Source organism: Lycorma delicatula, chromosome 2 (genome assembly GCF_047948215.1).
Source record: "Lycorma delicatula isolate Av1 chromosome 2, ASM4794821v1, whole genome shotgun sequence".
NCBI classification, from domain to species: domain Eukaryota; kingdom Metazoa; phylum Arthropoda; class Insecta; order Hemiptera; family Fulgoridae; genus Lycorma; species Lycorma delicatula.
The window spans coordinates 33,999,600-34,018,043 of record NC_134456.1 but is presented as its reverse complement, the minus strand read 5'-3'; the positions used below and the strand labels follow the sequence as shown (position 1 = coordinate 34,018,043).

The following is an 18,444-nucleotide window of genomic DNA, read 5'->3' as shown; positions in this document are numbered from 1 at the left end:
TTTCCAATATGGCTTGTCCTCTAGAGGTTTTGTCCAGCATAGAAGTGCGTTCAGTAGTCTGATTTTTATGGCCAAAAAATTACAATTGTGAAATTCATCGCCAAATTGTTGATGTATATGGTGAGAATGCAGTGTCATACCCCATGATTACAAAATGGTGCCAAATGTTTAGAAACAGAAGAACAAATGTGAATGACGAACTGCATGCTGGGCGTCCTTCAACTGAAAGCATGGTGGGTAACGCGTAATGCATGAATGAAATCATCTTGAGTAACCGGCGAATTAAAATTAGAGAGATTGCAAGTGAACTTAACATCAGTTATGGTAGTGTGCTTGCGATTATTCACGATCAGCTTGGTTACTGTAAGATGTGTGCACGATTGGTGCCACATTTGCTGACCGACAACCACAAACATCAATGTTTTGCATCTGCTCTTTCTTTTCTTCAACGTTATTCCAAGACTTGTCCATAGTTTCTGAAACAAATCATCAGAGGGGATGAGAGCTGGGAGCTCTGTTACACTCCTCAGACTAAACGAGCATCACATGAATGGAGACACAAAAATTCACCACAGCCAAAAAAAGTGAAAACATCCCCATATGTTCAAAAGGTTATTCTAACAGTCTTTTTTGATCCTGAGTCAGTTGTTTACAGTGAATTTATGCACCGAGGAACAACAATCAATGCCAGATCTTACTGTTTGACTTAAAAAAAATTGTGTAAAGCCATTAAAGACTGAAGACCCGGAAGGTTGAGTGATGGGGTCAGTTTTCTTCACGACAACGCTACTCCTCATTCAGCGCATGTAACAAAGGAGTTACTTCAAAAATTCTAGTGAGAAGTGTGGTCTCATACGCCTTACAGTTCTAGCCTAGCACCTTGCAACTACCACCAGTTTGGTCCTCTCACGCATGACCTGGGAGGGGAGCGTTTTGCCTAATGATGATGAACTGAAGGAAATGGTCCTTAAATAGTTGAAGGAAATTGGGCAAAATTTTTATGAGAGAGGAATTGAAAAATTTTTCACAAGGTATGAAAAGTGTTTAGAAAAGCTTTGTGATTATGTCGAAAAATAGATAAAAGATGTAGTTTTTTGTTCAATTAAAAAAAAATTGTCTTATAAATATGTGTTTATTTCATAGAGGGGGGTATATCAAAGTAATCTAAAATATATTAAAAAGTTTAAAAAGTGTATATTAAAAAAATTAGGTTGTAAAATGAACATAAAGGTGCACTTTCTAGATTCGCATTTGTGTTTGAAAATGCTTGTGAAGTAAAATCTTTGTGAAGAGCAGGGGTAAAGATTCCACCAAGACATGGAGTGTAGATACTAACGGAGTTGGAAACTGAGCAATGATAGCTGATTACTGTAAAAAAGGGTTGATAAGGGATGACCTGGTGTGAGACCAGTGAAATCACCAAAAGGAGCATTGAAACAAAAAGAAAAAGGAAAAGATTTTAAAAGGACTTGTAAAAACATAAATAGTATTTTACTGTGTGTTTTCATTCATTTTAATGATATTTTTCAAGTAATATTATCTTTCATATCACTTGTAAATAAATTCTAGATTTAATTAAAAATTGATTTTTATATTTAAAAAAAAGTTTTTGAAGGGCTTTTGTGAAAAAACCTTACAGAGAAAAATTGAGGTCAGATTTTGATTCAGCACCAAAAATTCTTAATAAGTTACCTCAAATTGAAAATAATCTTTTGATCATTAATAAAAACAAATCTGTGTTATTTGAAAGAAACTTAACTGCACTGCAACCAAAGGAATTCCTTTAATAAGAAATAAAAAACAATTAAATTTAGTACATTTGATAAAAATAAAGGAAAGGATTGGTGACATTGACAAAAAAATTATAGGCTGAATTGAGTTATCTCATTCATTTTGAAGTATAAAAAATACTGTAATGAAGTATTTGCTGCATTTAAACTCAGGACCTGGTAAAGTTTTAATTTATGAATTCAGATGAAAGTGTATTTCTACTACATGTAGATATGTAGAAGTACGATATGTTCAAAATACTGTTATGTGTTCATAGTTTGACAAGGATATCGAGAGGTAGCACACATAAAAACTGTTAGAGATACAATCTATTTACTACAGAAAATATATACAAAATAAGTCAGTTATAAATAGCAAAATACAAGTCCAATTTTATTATAAAATAACAGCAAGATAATCTTTTCCGTGCATGTTTCTGCCAAGTTGTGCAGCAGGCTGAGAAAATACTTGGTATTGTCGCAGGCCCCAGATCCTTTAAGTGTAGGATATAGTTCCATGTCATGTCGTCTATTTTATTGTATGGAGTGCCAGTATGGTGCACGGCCTTAAATGCAGCAAGAAATTTGCACCTGCTAGAGTGTGCAGAAGCAGATGGCTTTAAGGATCTGCACTGTGTACAGGACAGTTTCCACTGAGGCGGCCTTCCTTGTCGCTGGGATGCCACCTGTTGGTTTGCTAGCGCAGATGAGATGTGAAATTTATGCAGGAACAGGCGGGCAGACTGCGTATGATGTTCTAAAGGGTCTGCCACGGGAAATGGACGCTTTTAAGTTGGTATTACACATCCGGTAGGAGTTGGAGAGGGAAGCCAAGGTCACTCGTCTGACCTTGCAGTTTATGCTTGTTCATTGGTTAGTTGCCATCATGCCTCTTTGGAATGTAGAGCATTGAGTTTTCGTGTATGACAGTTTTGTGCGGAGCGGCGATTTAGTTACGGAAGTTCAACGTCTCTTTCGTCGAAGGTTTAACGTTCCTCGGCATGGAGATATACCGAGCCAGAACTCCTCCTCCTCCTGCGGAAAGAAAAAAAGAACAGCAAGATAATCACATGAACAATTCATTTTATTAAAGAATTATGTATTTTTCAAAAGGAAACTAGCTTTTGTCAGTGAATAATGTGATTTTGTTTCCTGTTCACAACACTTAACTGAACAGCTTCTCATATATAAAAGTGCAGACAACACTATCCCACAACAGATTACTTGTGGTTCACTTTTCACTCATTTTTTGTTGCACACTCACTTTGAGTCACATTCAAACTGCCCTTGCGTTTATTGCAAACTTTTTTTGTATTTATTGCATACTGTGATGAACTGAAGTTTGCTGGTCCTTGGCAGTATTTATAACTCCAGGCATAGGGGTTAACCCATAGTAACAGCAGCTGACCCACCCTTTTATTTATTCAAATGATTTTTATTGTTTGCATCTTCTAACTTTTCTATAAATTCTTTCTATAAAGCATTTCTTTGTTGTTTTTTCTGGAAGCTTCTCTACTTGTTGCAATACATATTTTTCAATTTGAGAATTAATCTTATTTAAAATTACATGTTTTGTTTATTTTTTAGAAAGTTGAATAACTTATTTTGTTTAATTTATATCAGTCTGTAATCCTAATTGTTTGTTAATCTAATCTACCTTGTGATTTGGATTTTTTTTTGATTTTGTATGTTAGTACACAGGCTATAATGCAACTCATATAGTTTAGCAACTGACTTTGAACAGTCTGTTGTACTTCAGTCTATTTCATTTTATTTCACAGTGATAAAGAAATATAATGTTGTGATAAAAATAATTCATTGTAATTTTACTATAACTTGAATTGTTATGTATATTTTAGTTTTGAAGAATATATAGAGGATGTTTATTTATTGTTTCAGAAAATCCAAGAATAGAACCTCGAAGTTTTATGCAGGAAGATGTTGTTGAAACATTCCATAAAGAGTACCTGTTTTTGGGGTGTATCAAATTTATAAATTCTGTGAGTAATTATTACATTCTTTTAACATAAAGATTGAATATTTGTAATTGTACCTTTTCCTTTGACTTGGTTACTTTAAACATAAATTATAAATTAACTTTTTATAAAAATCAAATGTTTTTCATTTCAAAAAATTTCTTTGTGACCAGACGTGCACCGAGAAAAAAAGGAGATTGTCTAGAAATGAGAAATTGTTCAAGCTGCTGCTAGTGGTGGTATTGTGTGAACAAGATATTTTTTAAATTAGCGTTAAGATATGATAAGTGCCTCAGTTTGAACAATGATTATGTTAAAACATAAATACTTTTTTCTTATTCTCCTTGAAATTGTTATCATTATATTATTGTTTCTTATTTGTGTTCTTCTCATAGTTTTCCCATCTTTTGATTTTCTTCACATCTGCATATTTTCTTCTTAATTGTGTTAATAAATAAAGCAGAGGCATTTTGGGAAAGATGAATTGTTACAATTACATTTGCTAAAGTTTAAGCCATTCTATTATCTGTCATGTTAGAGATAGGAAATTACAAACCATGGGAGTACCAATCTGGTTGATAATTAAGTATTAAAAATTTATTTATCTGTAGGTTTTATAATCTTTCACCGATATGAAATTACTTATTAAAAGCATTGTGAGTGCGTGCATGCATACATTGCTTTTAATGTGCACACGTGCATGTGATAATGCTTTGGAGGTATATCAGATATTAAATCTGATTTTTTAAAACAATATTTAAAATTGATGATGCAAAATCCTTTGATAATGTTTGTAAGAATTTATGAATTAGGAATGATTGTGTCTTATTTTTTCAGTAGTAAAATTTATATTACATATGTATTATTTTGTTATCTAGCAAAAATTTTATTTTATTCATTTATTTCAATTTTATTTATTTTATTTTATTCAGGAATTTACATCGTAATTCTCTTCTGGAATTCTGTATGTGTAAAGAAATCTGATACAATCATTTGTTTTATCTTTTTTTTCCATCTAAGGAAGGAGAAACCTTTTATAGGCATCATTTGATCTTGATTCCATAATAGTGTGGGAAGTCTCCCTTGTTTTGGGAGACATTAATTTTCCTGCGTTGCAAAAAATTAAAAAAAAGTAATTGTGAAGTATAATATTTCTTTTACTGTAAAAACATTTAAATTAATAAAAGTATTTGTTCCAGGTGAAGAAAGGGCCATTTGCAGAACACTCAAATCAGTTGTGGAACATAAGTGCAGTTCCATATTGGGGAAAGATAAACCAGGGTTTAATTCGAATGTATAAAGCTGAGGTATTTAGGATTTTATTTATCATATTTATCCTAGTATTCATTAAAAACACATGATGGTTATAAATATTTAAAAATACATGTTGGAAACATTATTCTCCACTTGTTTCAATAAAATAGATTGTGCATTCAAATCCATATATATATATATTATGAATGTTTATTATGTTTGCTGCTCCCTAGCAGGTATCTGTATATTATGTATGTATTAAATTTTGTTATATATTTGCATCTCCTGTGCCAAAGAATTTTTTGTATAGAATTTTCTAATTTAGAAACCCTTAATTCATATGTTCATGTAAAAAAAATTATTGTGAGAGAAAATAATGTCTGTGCAGGGTAGTTGACTGATGGTGCATAAAATTATGCATTAAGTATAAACATAAAAATATAAACAATAACCACTTTTTTTTTTGTATGCATTGTCGTCTTTCTTGGAGAGTTTATGTTTTTGTAATTACATCCAGTAATATGTTAACATTTTACTTAGAAACGCATCAGAGTAATGATTTATAAAAGACAATAAAACCTGAAAGAAAAACTTTCCTTGAAAACAAAAACATATTAATTTGTATATTAGGATTGAATTCTCACCTTAGTGGTCCCATTTTCATTACATTAGATATAATTAAAAAACCTTTTTTATGCTCCTCTTTCATAATCTTACGGTTTCCTGCTCTGAGGAAGATCTATTGCATCATATCGGTCTCTGATCTTTATCCCTAGCTAAACTTTTGAGTTCCTATTCCCTTTTAGATTGTCTGTTTTACTTTTTTCTAGTTTCACTTTTGATACTGTTTAAATCAACCCTTTTTCTTTAGTAATATATCCTACCCAGTTTACTGTCCTTCGCTCAATTATTCTGATTTGTTCGTGTTCATTTTTTTTGCTACCTCTTCATTTTTCACTCTGGAGGAAATTTAATCTTCTCCATTCATTAAATATCTCCTGACTTTCTTTTCCCTTTTTCTTAGTTTCCATGTTTCACATTTATACAGAAATACACTACAAATGTTACATTTTATGAGACAAGTGAGGTACAATTTTGTCTTTCTGCATTATTATTGTTTTTTCTGTTAAATATTTCCATATACTGTTTAATTTCTAACAATGCAAAACCATTTGTATTCTTGTTTTCACTTTTGAATTTTTCTGTTAACATGATACTCAACTTCCATTATTTTTCTTCAATTCTTCTGTTTAGACATTCATTGATGTATTGTCATAATGCCTTCTAATTATGAAATCATCTAAGTATACTATACTGTATTTCTAAAAAAAAAAAAAAATTGCAAACCATTTACATTATTTTTCATTCTCTATTGATCCTTTCATTTTCTTCTTAGAGCACTTTTTTGTCATATGTTCAATGTAGATAGATAAACAAGGTAATATAGATATTTAAACAAGGTTGAGGATAGGCAGCAAACCTTTCTTTACTACCCTTCCTAGATCAAATTCAGGTGCAGTTCTTTAATTAATCTTTTTCCTGAACCTATATTGCTTTCTATAATAATTTGTTCCATTTTTATAAACTGGGATGCTGTGATTTATGCCATCAGGTCTAAGCAGGGTGATCCTTTGGAAGAAAGGGAATTGGCCTATTGCATGATTCTCTGTGGTTGGCCAGCAAATTAACATGTTTGGTCTACTTTGCAGCATGATAATATTTACTGTTGTATTATATACTGTTGAGTTACATTCATTACGACTGATTAACAGCCATTCATCACATTGCTGATGTTTTCCCCATATTTTGGTGTACTTTGTTCAGTAAGTGCTTTTTAAATATTTGTCAAGATGGAACTATTTTTTGCGATGCCATAAAAACACTTGTAATGCTTAATAACCATGTAATGATTACACTAAGATACTTAAATATTTGCCTTCTAGTTGCAGTTTTTTTGCTCTGGAATGTCTCCTCACAAATATCTTACCTTACATTGCCGCATCTGTTTTATAGATGTATGTTTCCCAAAGACTGGAAAACTGTTATATATTACAGTCTATCAGTTCTTAAAGGAAATTTATATAATCTCATAGGTGTTAAAAATTATCTTTTGGAGTAAATTCTATATTACATCTTTGCTATGATGTATGTTGAGTGATATAACCTAATAATTGTGGACAACCTAAGTGATCTAAGTTGAAATGTCAACATGAAAATGGCATAGTCATTGTCAAGAATAACTAGCATTAGTACAGTAGTAGCAAGTTTACATGGATTATGATCTTAAGAAAGACCAGTACAAATAATGTAAATAAAAAAATTATGTAACCCTTTTGGTAAGAAAGTTGGTATTAGCTACTGTTTGTCCAAATATTACATATTAAAAATATCTCTCGTTATTCTTTGTATAGATATTACATCTACTTTTTTGATTCATATAGTGCATAAAAAATGTTGGTTTTTACTTGATTCTGCAATGAAAATTAAACTTTTTGTAGATTTTAAAAACTTTCTTTATTGCTTTTGTTTGATTTCATCACATTGATTTTTTTATAAAACTCAACAAATCATAAATTTAAATGTCATCAAGAATAATCATAATTTTGTCTAATACTTCTTAAAACCTTGATTGTAAGTTTTAGAAGATGATTTGTGATCTTCACAGTGTAAGCAGATTAACTAAAGATATTATAATACTGTTGTTTATGCACATTGTTTCAATCTATTAGTTTTTATAAGCTATTTTAATTTAATTAAGTTTGCTGTAAAGTAATGATAGTGAATAATTATCTTGTCTATTGAAAGTAGCTGTCTTTCTTAAAGATTAAATACATATGTTTGAGGCTGATTCAAGATGTGTTGCTAAGATTTCAATAACTAAAAAGCTATCCTATGATTTAATCAAAGTTTTTCCTTTCTTTTAGGTTTTGTCAAAATTTCCTGTCATTCAGCATGTACTTTTTGGAAGTCTTTTACCATTTAAAATCTTCAATCAGAAAAAACAGCAAGTTGGAGCAAAGGCTCAACAAGAAAATTAATCTTATTTTGCAATTGCATGAAATAATTTATTGCAGAAGCTGTTTTGTTTGTAAAGATTATAATTTGTTCATCAATGTTATTTTTAATTTTTCTATGATGTTCATGTAAATATTTTTAACTAAATAAACTGAACTTGTTTGTTTTATACATGCTTAATGTGTATAATCAATAGAGCTTTTGGCATTTATTTTTGATTAAATTATTGTCTACTATGTCTGTGTATGTGATATCTTATTATATTGATCTGATCATTAGTGTATTATTGTTTATATAGCAATAAGATACTTACAATTAAATTACTTAAATTTATTGTAAAAAAATTAGTTACAATTAAATTATTTAAATTTATTGTAAAAAAATATGTAATAAAGTTTGTCTCTTGAAAGATATTGTATGCCTTACTCATGAGCTGCAGTTTGAGAAAAACAGATTTTTTACACAACAGACTTCCCTTTAATGAGTTACATAATTATCTTTCTTTCCTCCTGATTTTGAAGGATATAAGGAAATCAGACAATAATTATTATAGAAGAAGGAGGCGTAAGTAACCATGTGTGTTACATTGAAGGGAACCATTTGCATTTCTCTTGGCATATAGCAGTCTATTATCACTGTTTCTTTTTTTCTGACTACATCATAGAAGTTCCAATTAGATTGTTATGAGATCAAGTTTTACTAATGAAACCAGCATAATTTTTGGTAGGAAGTTACTGCTTAAAAAGATTGCTATCAGACATACTGTTAATAACCACTATTTAATTACTACTATAGTAGTAATTAAATAGTTACTCTCTGCATTATGCCCAAAAATAAAATGACATGCAAGTTACTTTATACATTTGTAAGCAGAAATTCAATATGTAGATTCTCTTGTTTCAACAAATTTTAACTAGTAGCAGATATACAAATTTGAAAAAAATAGGGGTTTTTCATTAAAAGATATTTTAATGAAATATCTTTTATTTTAATGAATATCTAGAATTGATATCTAGAATATGAATTTAAAATATCTAGATATTTTAATGAAATACAACTAGTATTTCAGTATTTCTAAAAAAAATTCATTCTGAAATAACTACTTTCCAAAAATATTAACCATTTGCTCATTTTTTTACACAATATTAACAAAAACTACTTATAAATACCCTATGTAATGGCTTACATTTGACTAATTCATGTAAATTTATTGAATTACTTCTGAAAGCCTGTGGCATGATGAATGAGGTTTTTTAATAAACCAGTCATTATCTGAGTGATTTATTATATAATATATTGTATTATTCTAGGACAATAATAATGGTTCATAATATATTAACTAGTCATTATCAGTCATATTTATATATAAAGATGTCTGGGAGTCTTGAAATAATTTTTGTTTAAGTTTTTAAAATATGTGTATGAGTTGGAAATACTGAAGTCTTTATCTATGTGTAACATCAGTATTCATGAAAAGAATTTAAAAATTTTTAATTAAATTAAATTTTTTAAATTTAATCTATGTAGGTTAATTTTTTCCACATGCTTGTATTAAAATAATATGGGCTAATAACGGGAAACACAATAACAGTTCAATTTCCTTCAATAAATATTAATCTGTACAAACAGAAGTCTGAGTACAGCCATTTTTATTACTAACTGGGACAACCCCATGCTAGGTCTCCCATCATGATATTATTTTCTTAATGGTGGTGCAGCTTCAAAATCCTTATTACTTAAGTTTGCAGAGTTAGACGACTTTTGTTGTGGGTGTTACTCTGGTGCTAAGCTAAGGGGGACGCACACACAGACTGCCATTTAGTGGGTTAGGATTATACAGAGGACCAAAACTGAGACTAAAATAAAAGTTGTATCGCAGAGTAGGTAGGCTTATGAATCTTAAAAGGCTGTAATTACTACCCAGCAAGAAAAAGGGGCATCATGTTGAAGCAAATAGCAGCTGACTGTTAAAAAAAATATGAAACCATTTGGTATGTTACACATTTTTTCTGACCAGTTATTAGTGCATAAGCACCAATAACATTAGTAGCTTAAGGATTGCATGTAATATTAGTTTTGAATGAAATGTTTCTTTTCATATACAAAAACACCAATTTATTGTGTATGGTGTGTCAGTTATTTTGGAATGTCACCTGATTGGCATTGTTTCTTGAATGATATCAGTTAGCTCCAAGCTATTGAGTGCATTACACTTTGGGTAATAGTGATATGTTACCGGTAAGTTTAACCAGTTAGTCAAGTTGTGTTAGTGATAAGTTTTCTACATTCAAGGAACATTCTCCCACCATAAATTCATTAACAGCCAATTTAATTATATGGAAAAGATGAGAAAATAAGGCAGATGTTCATTATAAAATACTAAGATCAGGAATCTCACCTGTTGTCACAGATTTTTTTGGGCCCAAAGAGGTACTGCAAACCTTAATGTTTATGGTAATGTACTGTTAGCAACATGGCTTATTCCATTAAAGAGGTTGTGTGCTCCATGAAAATACAAAATGAACAGTTGGAAAAAGTTTTAATTGGAAGTACTGAATCACTGTCTATATTAGGCTGAATCTGGTGCTCTATGATTTTTTATATTTTTCCTAAAATAGAAGTAATTTTTGAGTCAAAAATGCTTGCAGAACAACCAAAGCAAAACCATAAAAATAAGGATTAATAATTACAGTAAACAGTTATTAGCTGATCAGTAAATTATTCTTACTAAAAAGTAACCCTTGTACAGATCTTGGTGCTGAATGGTGTGAATTTATCCTCCTCTACTATAAAATATTTTGAAGCAACTGTAATTGTGAAAAATAAACTATTACAGCGAATAAAAATTTAATTCATTATTAACTCAAGTTTTTAGTTCCAAAGAATTCAAGCTCATGTAGTTTACAAAATTTTCATGGTAGATTTACAAATTAAGTTCTACTTGGTTAACCCTAGAATCACAATGCTATTAAAAACTTACACTAATGAAAACATGTAGTTTCTCAGACTACTCTGTGGGTAACAGAAATAAAAGTCAAATTGAGAATATTTGAAAATTAATCAATGTGTATTAACTTAAAGACTGCAAACTAAAATTTTATTTTTTTACAATAATTTTGTTGTAAATTATTGTAACGCATCACTCAGTGTTCGATACAGATATGCTTTCTGCATTTTGTGCATACCAAATGAGTAATCCTTTGCTTTTTTTAAGGACAATAAGTGCAGATTTTTCTTGATGAAGATCGTGAAATTTATTCTACATTAACGTTGCTAGTTCCAGCAATTTTGTCAATGTGATGTTTTAACCTTCTTGATAAATTGGGTAGACTTTGTATCTCCTGGATGAATTGGCTTGTTAGTTCCAGCTGGTTTCTTTACTGAAATTTTGTCTTGATTCTGGTTTTCTTCCATTTTTTCTTGGTGGACATATTTTTTACATAAAAATTAACCAAAACTATTTATCATCCCATAAAATACACAAAGAGAGGCCATCTTGTTGTTTTTCTATAACAGGACATTGGACCTGACTTATCAGCACTCTTTGTCATAAAATTCAACAATGTTGGGTTTTACACTGCTATTAATCACCCCCTTTTCATGAGTTGTTAGGATTTCAGGTCTATTTTTTTTCAATGTGGCCACAGTAATTAATCTATATTTCAAGCATTTTGGTTGTTAAGAGGATGGATGTGAACCAGTTATCATAAGTAATATTTCTTATTGCTACCATGTACAGGTGCGTTAGTTCTTTTACAAAATACATAACAGCAGGAGATTTTCAGACCTTTCCCAAGATGCAGTATTTTTTAGCATCACAAAGCATGAACATCTTACTACTATATTTATTTGGTTTTGATGGTAAATACATTTTAAACAGACAACGACCTCTGAAGCCAAGCAGTTGTTCAACTGTTAAGTACATTCCACAAATACAATTACTTTTACATTATAATAAATTCATCCCATATTTCCCTTATATGGATGAATTTATCATTCTGTTTTCTTTCTTCCATTGTATTTTTTTAATTGAAACAAACAATTCAATAAAAAATCAAATCTATTACTCATCACTGAAATGTAGCATGGACCACTGAAGGATGCACTCTTCACTGTTTAGATGATTGTCTTTGTGAACTGCTATAAAAACTAATAACCCAGTAAGTGCTTTTATTTAAATTATATTAGTTATCTTTATAGTGGCATCCATTGCTTTATATGCAGCAGATTTTATTAAAATTGTTTTATTAGTGAATTTTTTGATTTTCTTACATCAAATCTGTTATAAATAATAAGAATGCCTTCAATGTTGTTTCTATTTGTGCTGCTTTGTTGACTACCAGTTCCTGGGTGAAGTGAATGATGTTTCTTGCAGCTGTTTTTGTTTGGGCATTTTCTTTACCCTTGGATGGCCATTTTTCCCTTTCAAATTGGTTTTTGAAGGATAAAAAATACTGCTGTGTGATGGAGCATGTTGAAAAACAGATTGATCATGAATGGTTTCATCACTTTCAATATAGTCTGGGTCAGCATCACTATAATCTGCTTCTGAATTAATTTCATGTAAAGCTACATGAAATTAAAGCTACACTCATCATCGCTTTTATATAAGTCATTACTGGACAAACAACCTCTATCACTTTCTGATAAATGTCAGAATTTCAGAACTAGTATTTAGTAAATCACTCCTACTTTATAAAAAATACAACATAATATATTTCAAATGGAACAATTAAGAAAAGGAATATTATACCCACTTATTTACAGTTTTAAAAACAATACTACCACTACTGGTTTAAAAATCTGTGTATTTTCAACTCTATGCGTGGATAGAACACTAACATATATCACGTTTTGTTTGTGAGACTATGGCAAACTCATTGACAAAAATAAGTATATTTTTCGCTTTGGTGTCAAAGCCAATACTAACGGAATGTTTTGAAAGGAAGCTACTAGGGAGGTAAACTAATAAATCTCGTCCCTTCCAAAGTGAAAGCTATTTTTATTGGGGGTGTAGTCTGCCAGACTATGTGTTATGGTTCTAGGGTTAATAGTCTGTGTTAACCCTAGACTACAGGGTAAATTATGTAGATTTACCACATCTAATTATCTGTAGATGTGGTAACCAATTTTTCTCAAAAATCTACTTCACAAAACATAAAATGGTAAATAACAAAACTGAAATCAATAAAAATCTATTTATATTTGTACAAAATTTTCTATGATAAATACAAAAAGTGGCTTCTAAAAATAATAATGGCACTGACTGAAAGTAAGTAAATAAATAATTAAGCTATGTTTCAAAATGGTAACTTATAATTTTATTACATGGTACTTAACTAAAAGAAAAAATTGAAAAACTTTCATTTGCAACCTTAATTGTAATTTTTTTTATATTGTAAATAATAAATTTGTTAACATAAATAGGTTATTTAATTCAGTTAAACATTTCAATCAGCGATTTCTGAAACTTACAAACACATACATACATGACTTATTTTTGTTTAAAAAGAGTTATATTAATTAAACTTACAGTTTTAAATACTTCAGATTCTGTTAAGATTCAGTTTATAACTTCTCATTAACTTATTAAATTACTTCTTAGGTAATTTATTAATAATTAACTTTAACAATAGTCTAATATTTCCTATGAATGACACTGAGCTATACATCGAAAAAGTAGCTCCATTTACTAATTTTACAAAAGGAAGTTAGCAGTATAGTTATATGAAAGGGATTACAGCTAATTTGTATATAATGATTAGTTGCGTTTACATGTTTATTTATTTTATTTTTTTTTAATAAGCAGAAAATTTTGTTTTTTGAATGAGCTGAACTACACATTAGGATAATCTCAAAATAATCTTAATCAAATATTAATCACTGTAACTGCCATTAGTTTTAACTCTGTAAACCTTATTTACATAGATAAATGAAACTGTATACCTTTCTGTAGTAAAAGAGAGGCAAGTACAAAATGTAGGTGAAACTATATACTGCAACCATTTAATAGTGTAATGGGGAAATGTTCTTAGAAGTGGAAAAAAAATAACTATGAATTAATAGTATAAAGAATATCACAAACCATAATTAAACAATTTTAATAATTCAGTTCAGGCTTACATATATACATACTATCTATCTTTTCATAAAAACACATATCAGAATGAACACAAATATTAAAAGATTTTGAACAATTAAATTTGTAATAACATAGTACGGGGGACATTCAATAATTAAAAGAGACAAACAGAAATTAAACAGTTTGTAGGGTTTTGTACTTTCATGACTTTAGGTTGGCATCGCTGGGATGAGCTGAGAACAGCTGATGGATAAAGATTGTTTTGTTTATAACTCAATATTGCATTTAATGATGGGTGTGTCTGCTTGAAGCTTCCACATTAGTTGAACAATGTTCAGTCATCTGTTTTTTGCTTTCTGAAGGTGAAAAACCTCTTCTTGAATCTTCTAAAATCTCTTCTTGAATGATTTTACAGTATGGTGAAAGTTGTATGAACAGTGGAAATTTTTATAAGAGGGTAGAACAGTTCAAAAACGGTCGAACCTCAGTGACTGACGAACATCCTGGCCAGCTAGTTGAAGTGTCAACTCCTTCGCTTGAAACCAGCATTGATGGCATTATTTGTGAAAACCGACATATTACAGTTGAACATATAGGAAAAACAGTTGCAGTAAGTGTTGGCACAATTCATAACGTTATACTAATAAGCTAAGTACAGCAAAACAAGTGCAAGGTGGGTCTTGAAAGAATTAACACAACAACACAAGCAAACAAGATTCAAAGTGTGTACAGATTTGAAAGAACGCTATGAAAAGGGAAGGTGACCCTTTCTAAACAAGATTTTAACATGCAATGAAACTTGGGTTCACCATTTTGAACCAGAGTCCAAAAGACAAAGCATGGAATGGAAGCATACCAGCTCACTTGTCTGAAAGAAATTCAGAATGAAAGCATCAGCAGGAAAAGTCATGTTGATCGTCTTTTTGGATGCCCAAGGTGTCATCTTTTGTGATTATTTGGAAAATAAACAGTATCTACTACTGAGACATGCTGATGAAAAAAGTAAAGCCAACAATGAGAGAAAAATGTCGCGGATCTCAAAGAAAAGGTGTGATATTGCTACACAACAATGCTCGCCTTCATACTGCCCAGCTGACCCAAGAAACCACTGGAAAAATGGGTTGGGAGATACTACCACATCCTCCCTACAGTCCAGATTTGGCTCCCTTGGATTTTCATTTGTTTGGTCCACTCAGAGGCATTACGTGAAAAAAAGTTCAGCAACAATGATGAGGTCAAAACATTTGTGGGAAAGTGGGTCAAACAACAAGACAAAGAATTCTTTGCATCAGGTATAAAAAGACTACTTTGTTGTTGAGACTAGTGTATTAATATTGGTGAGATTATGTTGAAAAGTAGAAAAAGTCTCATTTTGTAAAAATACATTTTTTTTTCTACATCAATTTGTCTCTAATTATTGAATGTCCCTCGTATATTTGATTTATAGTAAGGTATATTTAAGAAAGTCGAAAGAAGATATAATTTCAAGATTTCAAAACCAAAATTTTGTTATTCACTAATTGGATGGTAGAATAAAAAATGAGGCAGTGTAATCATCATAATTTTTAATGGGTGAAAGGTAAGACTGCTTTCCAATTCTGTTACATAAAATTTACAACTCAGATTGACAGTCCAGGTAAATCTATTTTTTCATCTAACAATATTTACTGTATTGTACAAAACGTCTACAATACAGAAAAAGTATTGAAAAGTAACTGTTCAGGAAACATTAGTATTTATGATAATCAATATATTCAACTGCTGATTATGATGCTGATCATGAAAATATTTGTATTAATTTTTCTTTTTATTATATTACAATTAACAATTACAGTAATAATTCTATAAGCTCTTATTTAGTTTAGATATATATATATATATATTTTTTTTAGTTTGAAATCATAAATATAAATGTTATTTCACAATTATTCATGCAGATTCTTGGTCTTGAAGAGAAAAATGTGTAGTATAAATACTAAAATTGATTTGAAGAGAACTACTTAATTCAAAGTAACAAAAATAAATCATTCTTTATGAATTAGAAAAAATCTAACTGAAGTATTTACATAATTATATGTTTACAAATTTTATAAATAATTACTTAATACCAATTTTTAATTAAAATTGGTATTAAAATTACAATCATCACTATTTATAAGATTAAAAATTATGGCAAAAATGTTTTAAAATGGGTTTATTTAAAATAAGCAATAAGAAAATTTCCTACTGAAAAACTGATTATACTTATTAAATTTAAGTTGATAAATAAATCTATATAATATTTCTATATATTTCATCATGTCCTACCACATGTTACTTTGAATGCAATTAATCATAAAATACATTTTGTGGTATTATTCTTATAAATACACCACTTTCACATTTTTCTATTTAAAATAATGAACCAATTTTATTTATGAAACCCTGTATTCTTATTACTTTATGTCACATTTTACAACAATTGGGTTCTTTTATTTGCTAAAACCTGCATAAAAAACAGTTTTATGTCGATGTGCATGGTGGGGGAAATAGACTTCGACTTTGCGTCCTCAGCTAGTCTGTCAACCAATGAGTTGAAGTCTCTCCCCGCCCACCACGTGCCGAATCGAATAAGTATTTTACGGGGTCCAACATAACTTGGCTTACAGTGAAGAAAACAAAATCTATCGCTGCAGAATAATTTTTATATTAAAGTATAAGTATTTGAGCACAACGTGTGCAAATTTCAGACCTTAATATTAACAGGTCATAGATATTTAAAAAAAAAATTATCTTGACTCCAGTAGGTCGTACAGCAAAAATGTTTTTTTTTAAATTTGTAGAAAAATGGCAGCTATCGAATGGCAATAATGCCACTTTGATGGAATTCCAACTTGAAAAAGAAGTTTTTTGTGCTGAAAAATAAAGTCGATTTTTCCCATATTTGCAATTTTTTTGCAAAACGCGCACTACTTGCACAGGTTGGTACAACTTTTAAAGAAAATTTTAAGCCCCGGATGGACCACATAGGTGCATTACAGTATGAATTTTAAGAAAAGCTCATTTTTCGAAAAACTCAATTTTTGCATAAACTGTTGAATATTTTGCAAAAGTCAAAAAAAGGTACTTATTCTCCTCACCAAGGACTACATATTCTGGAAGTTTCGCTAACATATTAATAATTGAAAAAAAAAACCGTCATTTTTAGCGGCGTTTTTGAAATATCTAATTTATTTGTTGATCAATTGACATCGGGCAGGGCTTAAAATTTTTGTTTCAAAAGGTTATACAACCTTTATTTAAATTTTTTTTTTTTAAACGTGTAGTTTTTCTTTAAAACGACAAAAACTGTTTTCACCAACTTTGGATGCCATTTTGAAAATAATGTGGAAAAATGGTTCATTCAAATCAACGGAATTTTTCCTATAATTTACATGTCTTAACCACGGAAGTTAATTTGGCAAAAAAACGAAGAAATTTTGACAATTTGATTCACCTACCAGGAATAACATTTTATCTGATTTATAAAATTAACACTATCAATAAAATTTTTAATTAAAAATGAAAGTACGAATTATAAAATAAAAGTCTTAAAGCAAGGTAAACAAAAATATAACAACATAACCTAACATCATAAAAATATTTAATAATAAAAGCATTCTTAACATATTGACTACCATGAAAGCCATAACAGTTTTGCAAGAGAACCACCGAGAGCAACATTACTAATTACAGTAGCCAAGGGACACACCAATATAGTTCATTCTAGTTTCATTTCAGAGGATTAAGCGCTACCAGTTAATATGTTTTAGTAGATTGTTTTTCTTCTATGCCATAATAACATACAATGTGATATTTAACACTCAGGATTTTACATTATTGTCTATTTCCAACAGATGTGATTGAAAGCCGGTTTTCTTAATTTATACAAGTTTACCTTACAGGTATTCAGTACTGTATAACTTACTTTTTTTAACATAAATATTTTTCTTATACGGTTACAATGTTGATTTTCTTTAAACCAGTGAACAATTATGTGCAATGCTGGTGGCTAGCAAATGGTTCTATTCCTCTTTGATACCATTTAGAATTTCCAACAGGCTGTCAGTGGCTAAACAGTCCGTCATCTAAATATTTATGTCTAAAACTGTTCAACTTAATCTTTTTGATAGTGTTTTTTTTTTCAATAAACTTAGTTTTTATTGTCTTCTTTTACTCTATTGACAGAGGTAATATAGAACAACTACTTTTGGCTCTTGACTAATGAGTCCACAATCAACAAGTCCGATTTATGAATTATTTTATTAATTCAGTTTTGTAGCAGAGCTTAATAAGTTAAATTTAATACCAAACAGGTAGTTACTACTAT

General features: G+C 29.9%; 2 protein-coding genes across 2 annotated transcripts in view; one reads left to right on the top strand and one right to left on the bottom strand.

The window, feature by feature from the left end:
• Window positions 1–8,225, top strand: part of LOC142320628 (serine/threonine-protein phosphatase 2A activator-like) — a 36,342-nt gene extending 28,117 nt beyond the window's left edge. Inside the window, exons 6-8 of the mRNA XM_075358642.1 lie at window positions 3,669–3,769; window positions 4,945–5,052; window positions 7,924–8,225. Coding sequence (XP_075214757.1) covers window positions 3,669–3,769; window positions 4,945–5,052; window positions 7,924–8,037 — 323 coding nt within the window. The 3' untranslated portion in view covers window positions 8,038–8,225. The remainder of the gene's footprint in view (window positions 1–3,668; window positions 3,770–4,944; window positions 5,053–7,923) is intronic.
• Window positions 2,149–18,444, bottom strand: part of LOC142320629 (reticulocalbin-2) — a 41,266-nt gene continuing 24,970 nt past the window's right edge. The window contains exon 6 of the mRNA XM_075358644.1: window positions 2,149–2,804. Within this exon, the coding sequence (XP_075214759.1) occupies window positions 2,756–2,804 (49 nt within the window). The 3' untranslated portion in view covers window positions 2,149–2,755. The remainder of the gene's footprint in view (window positions 2,805–18,444) is intronic.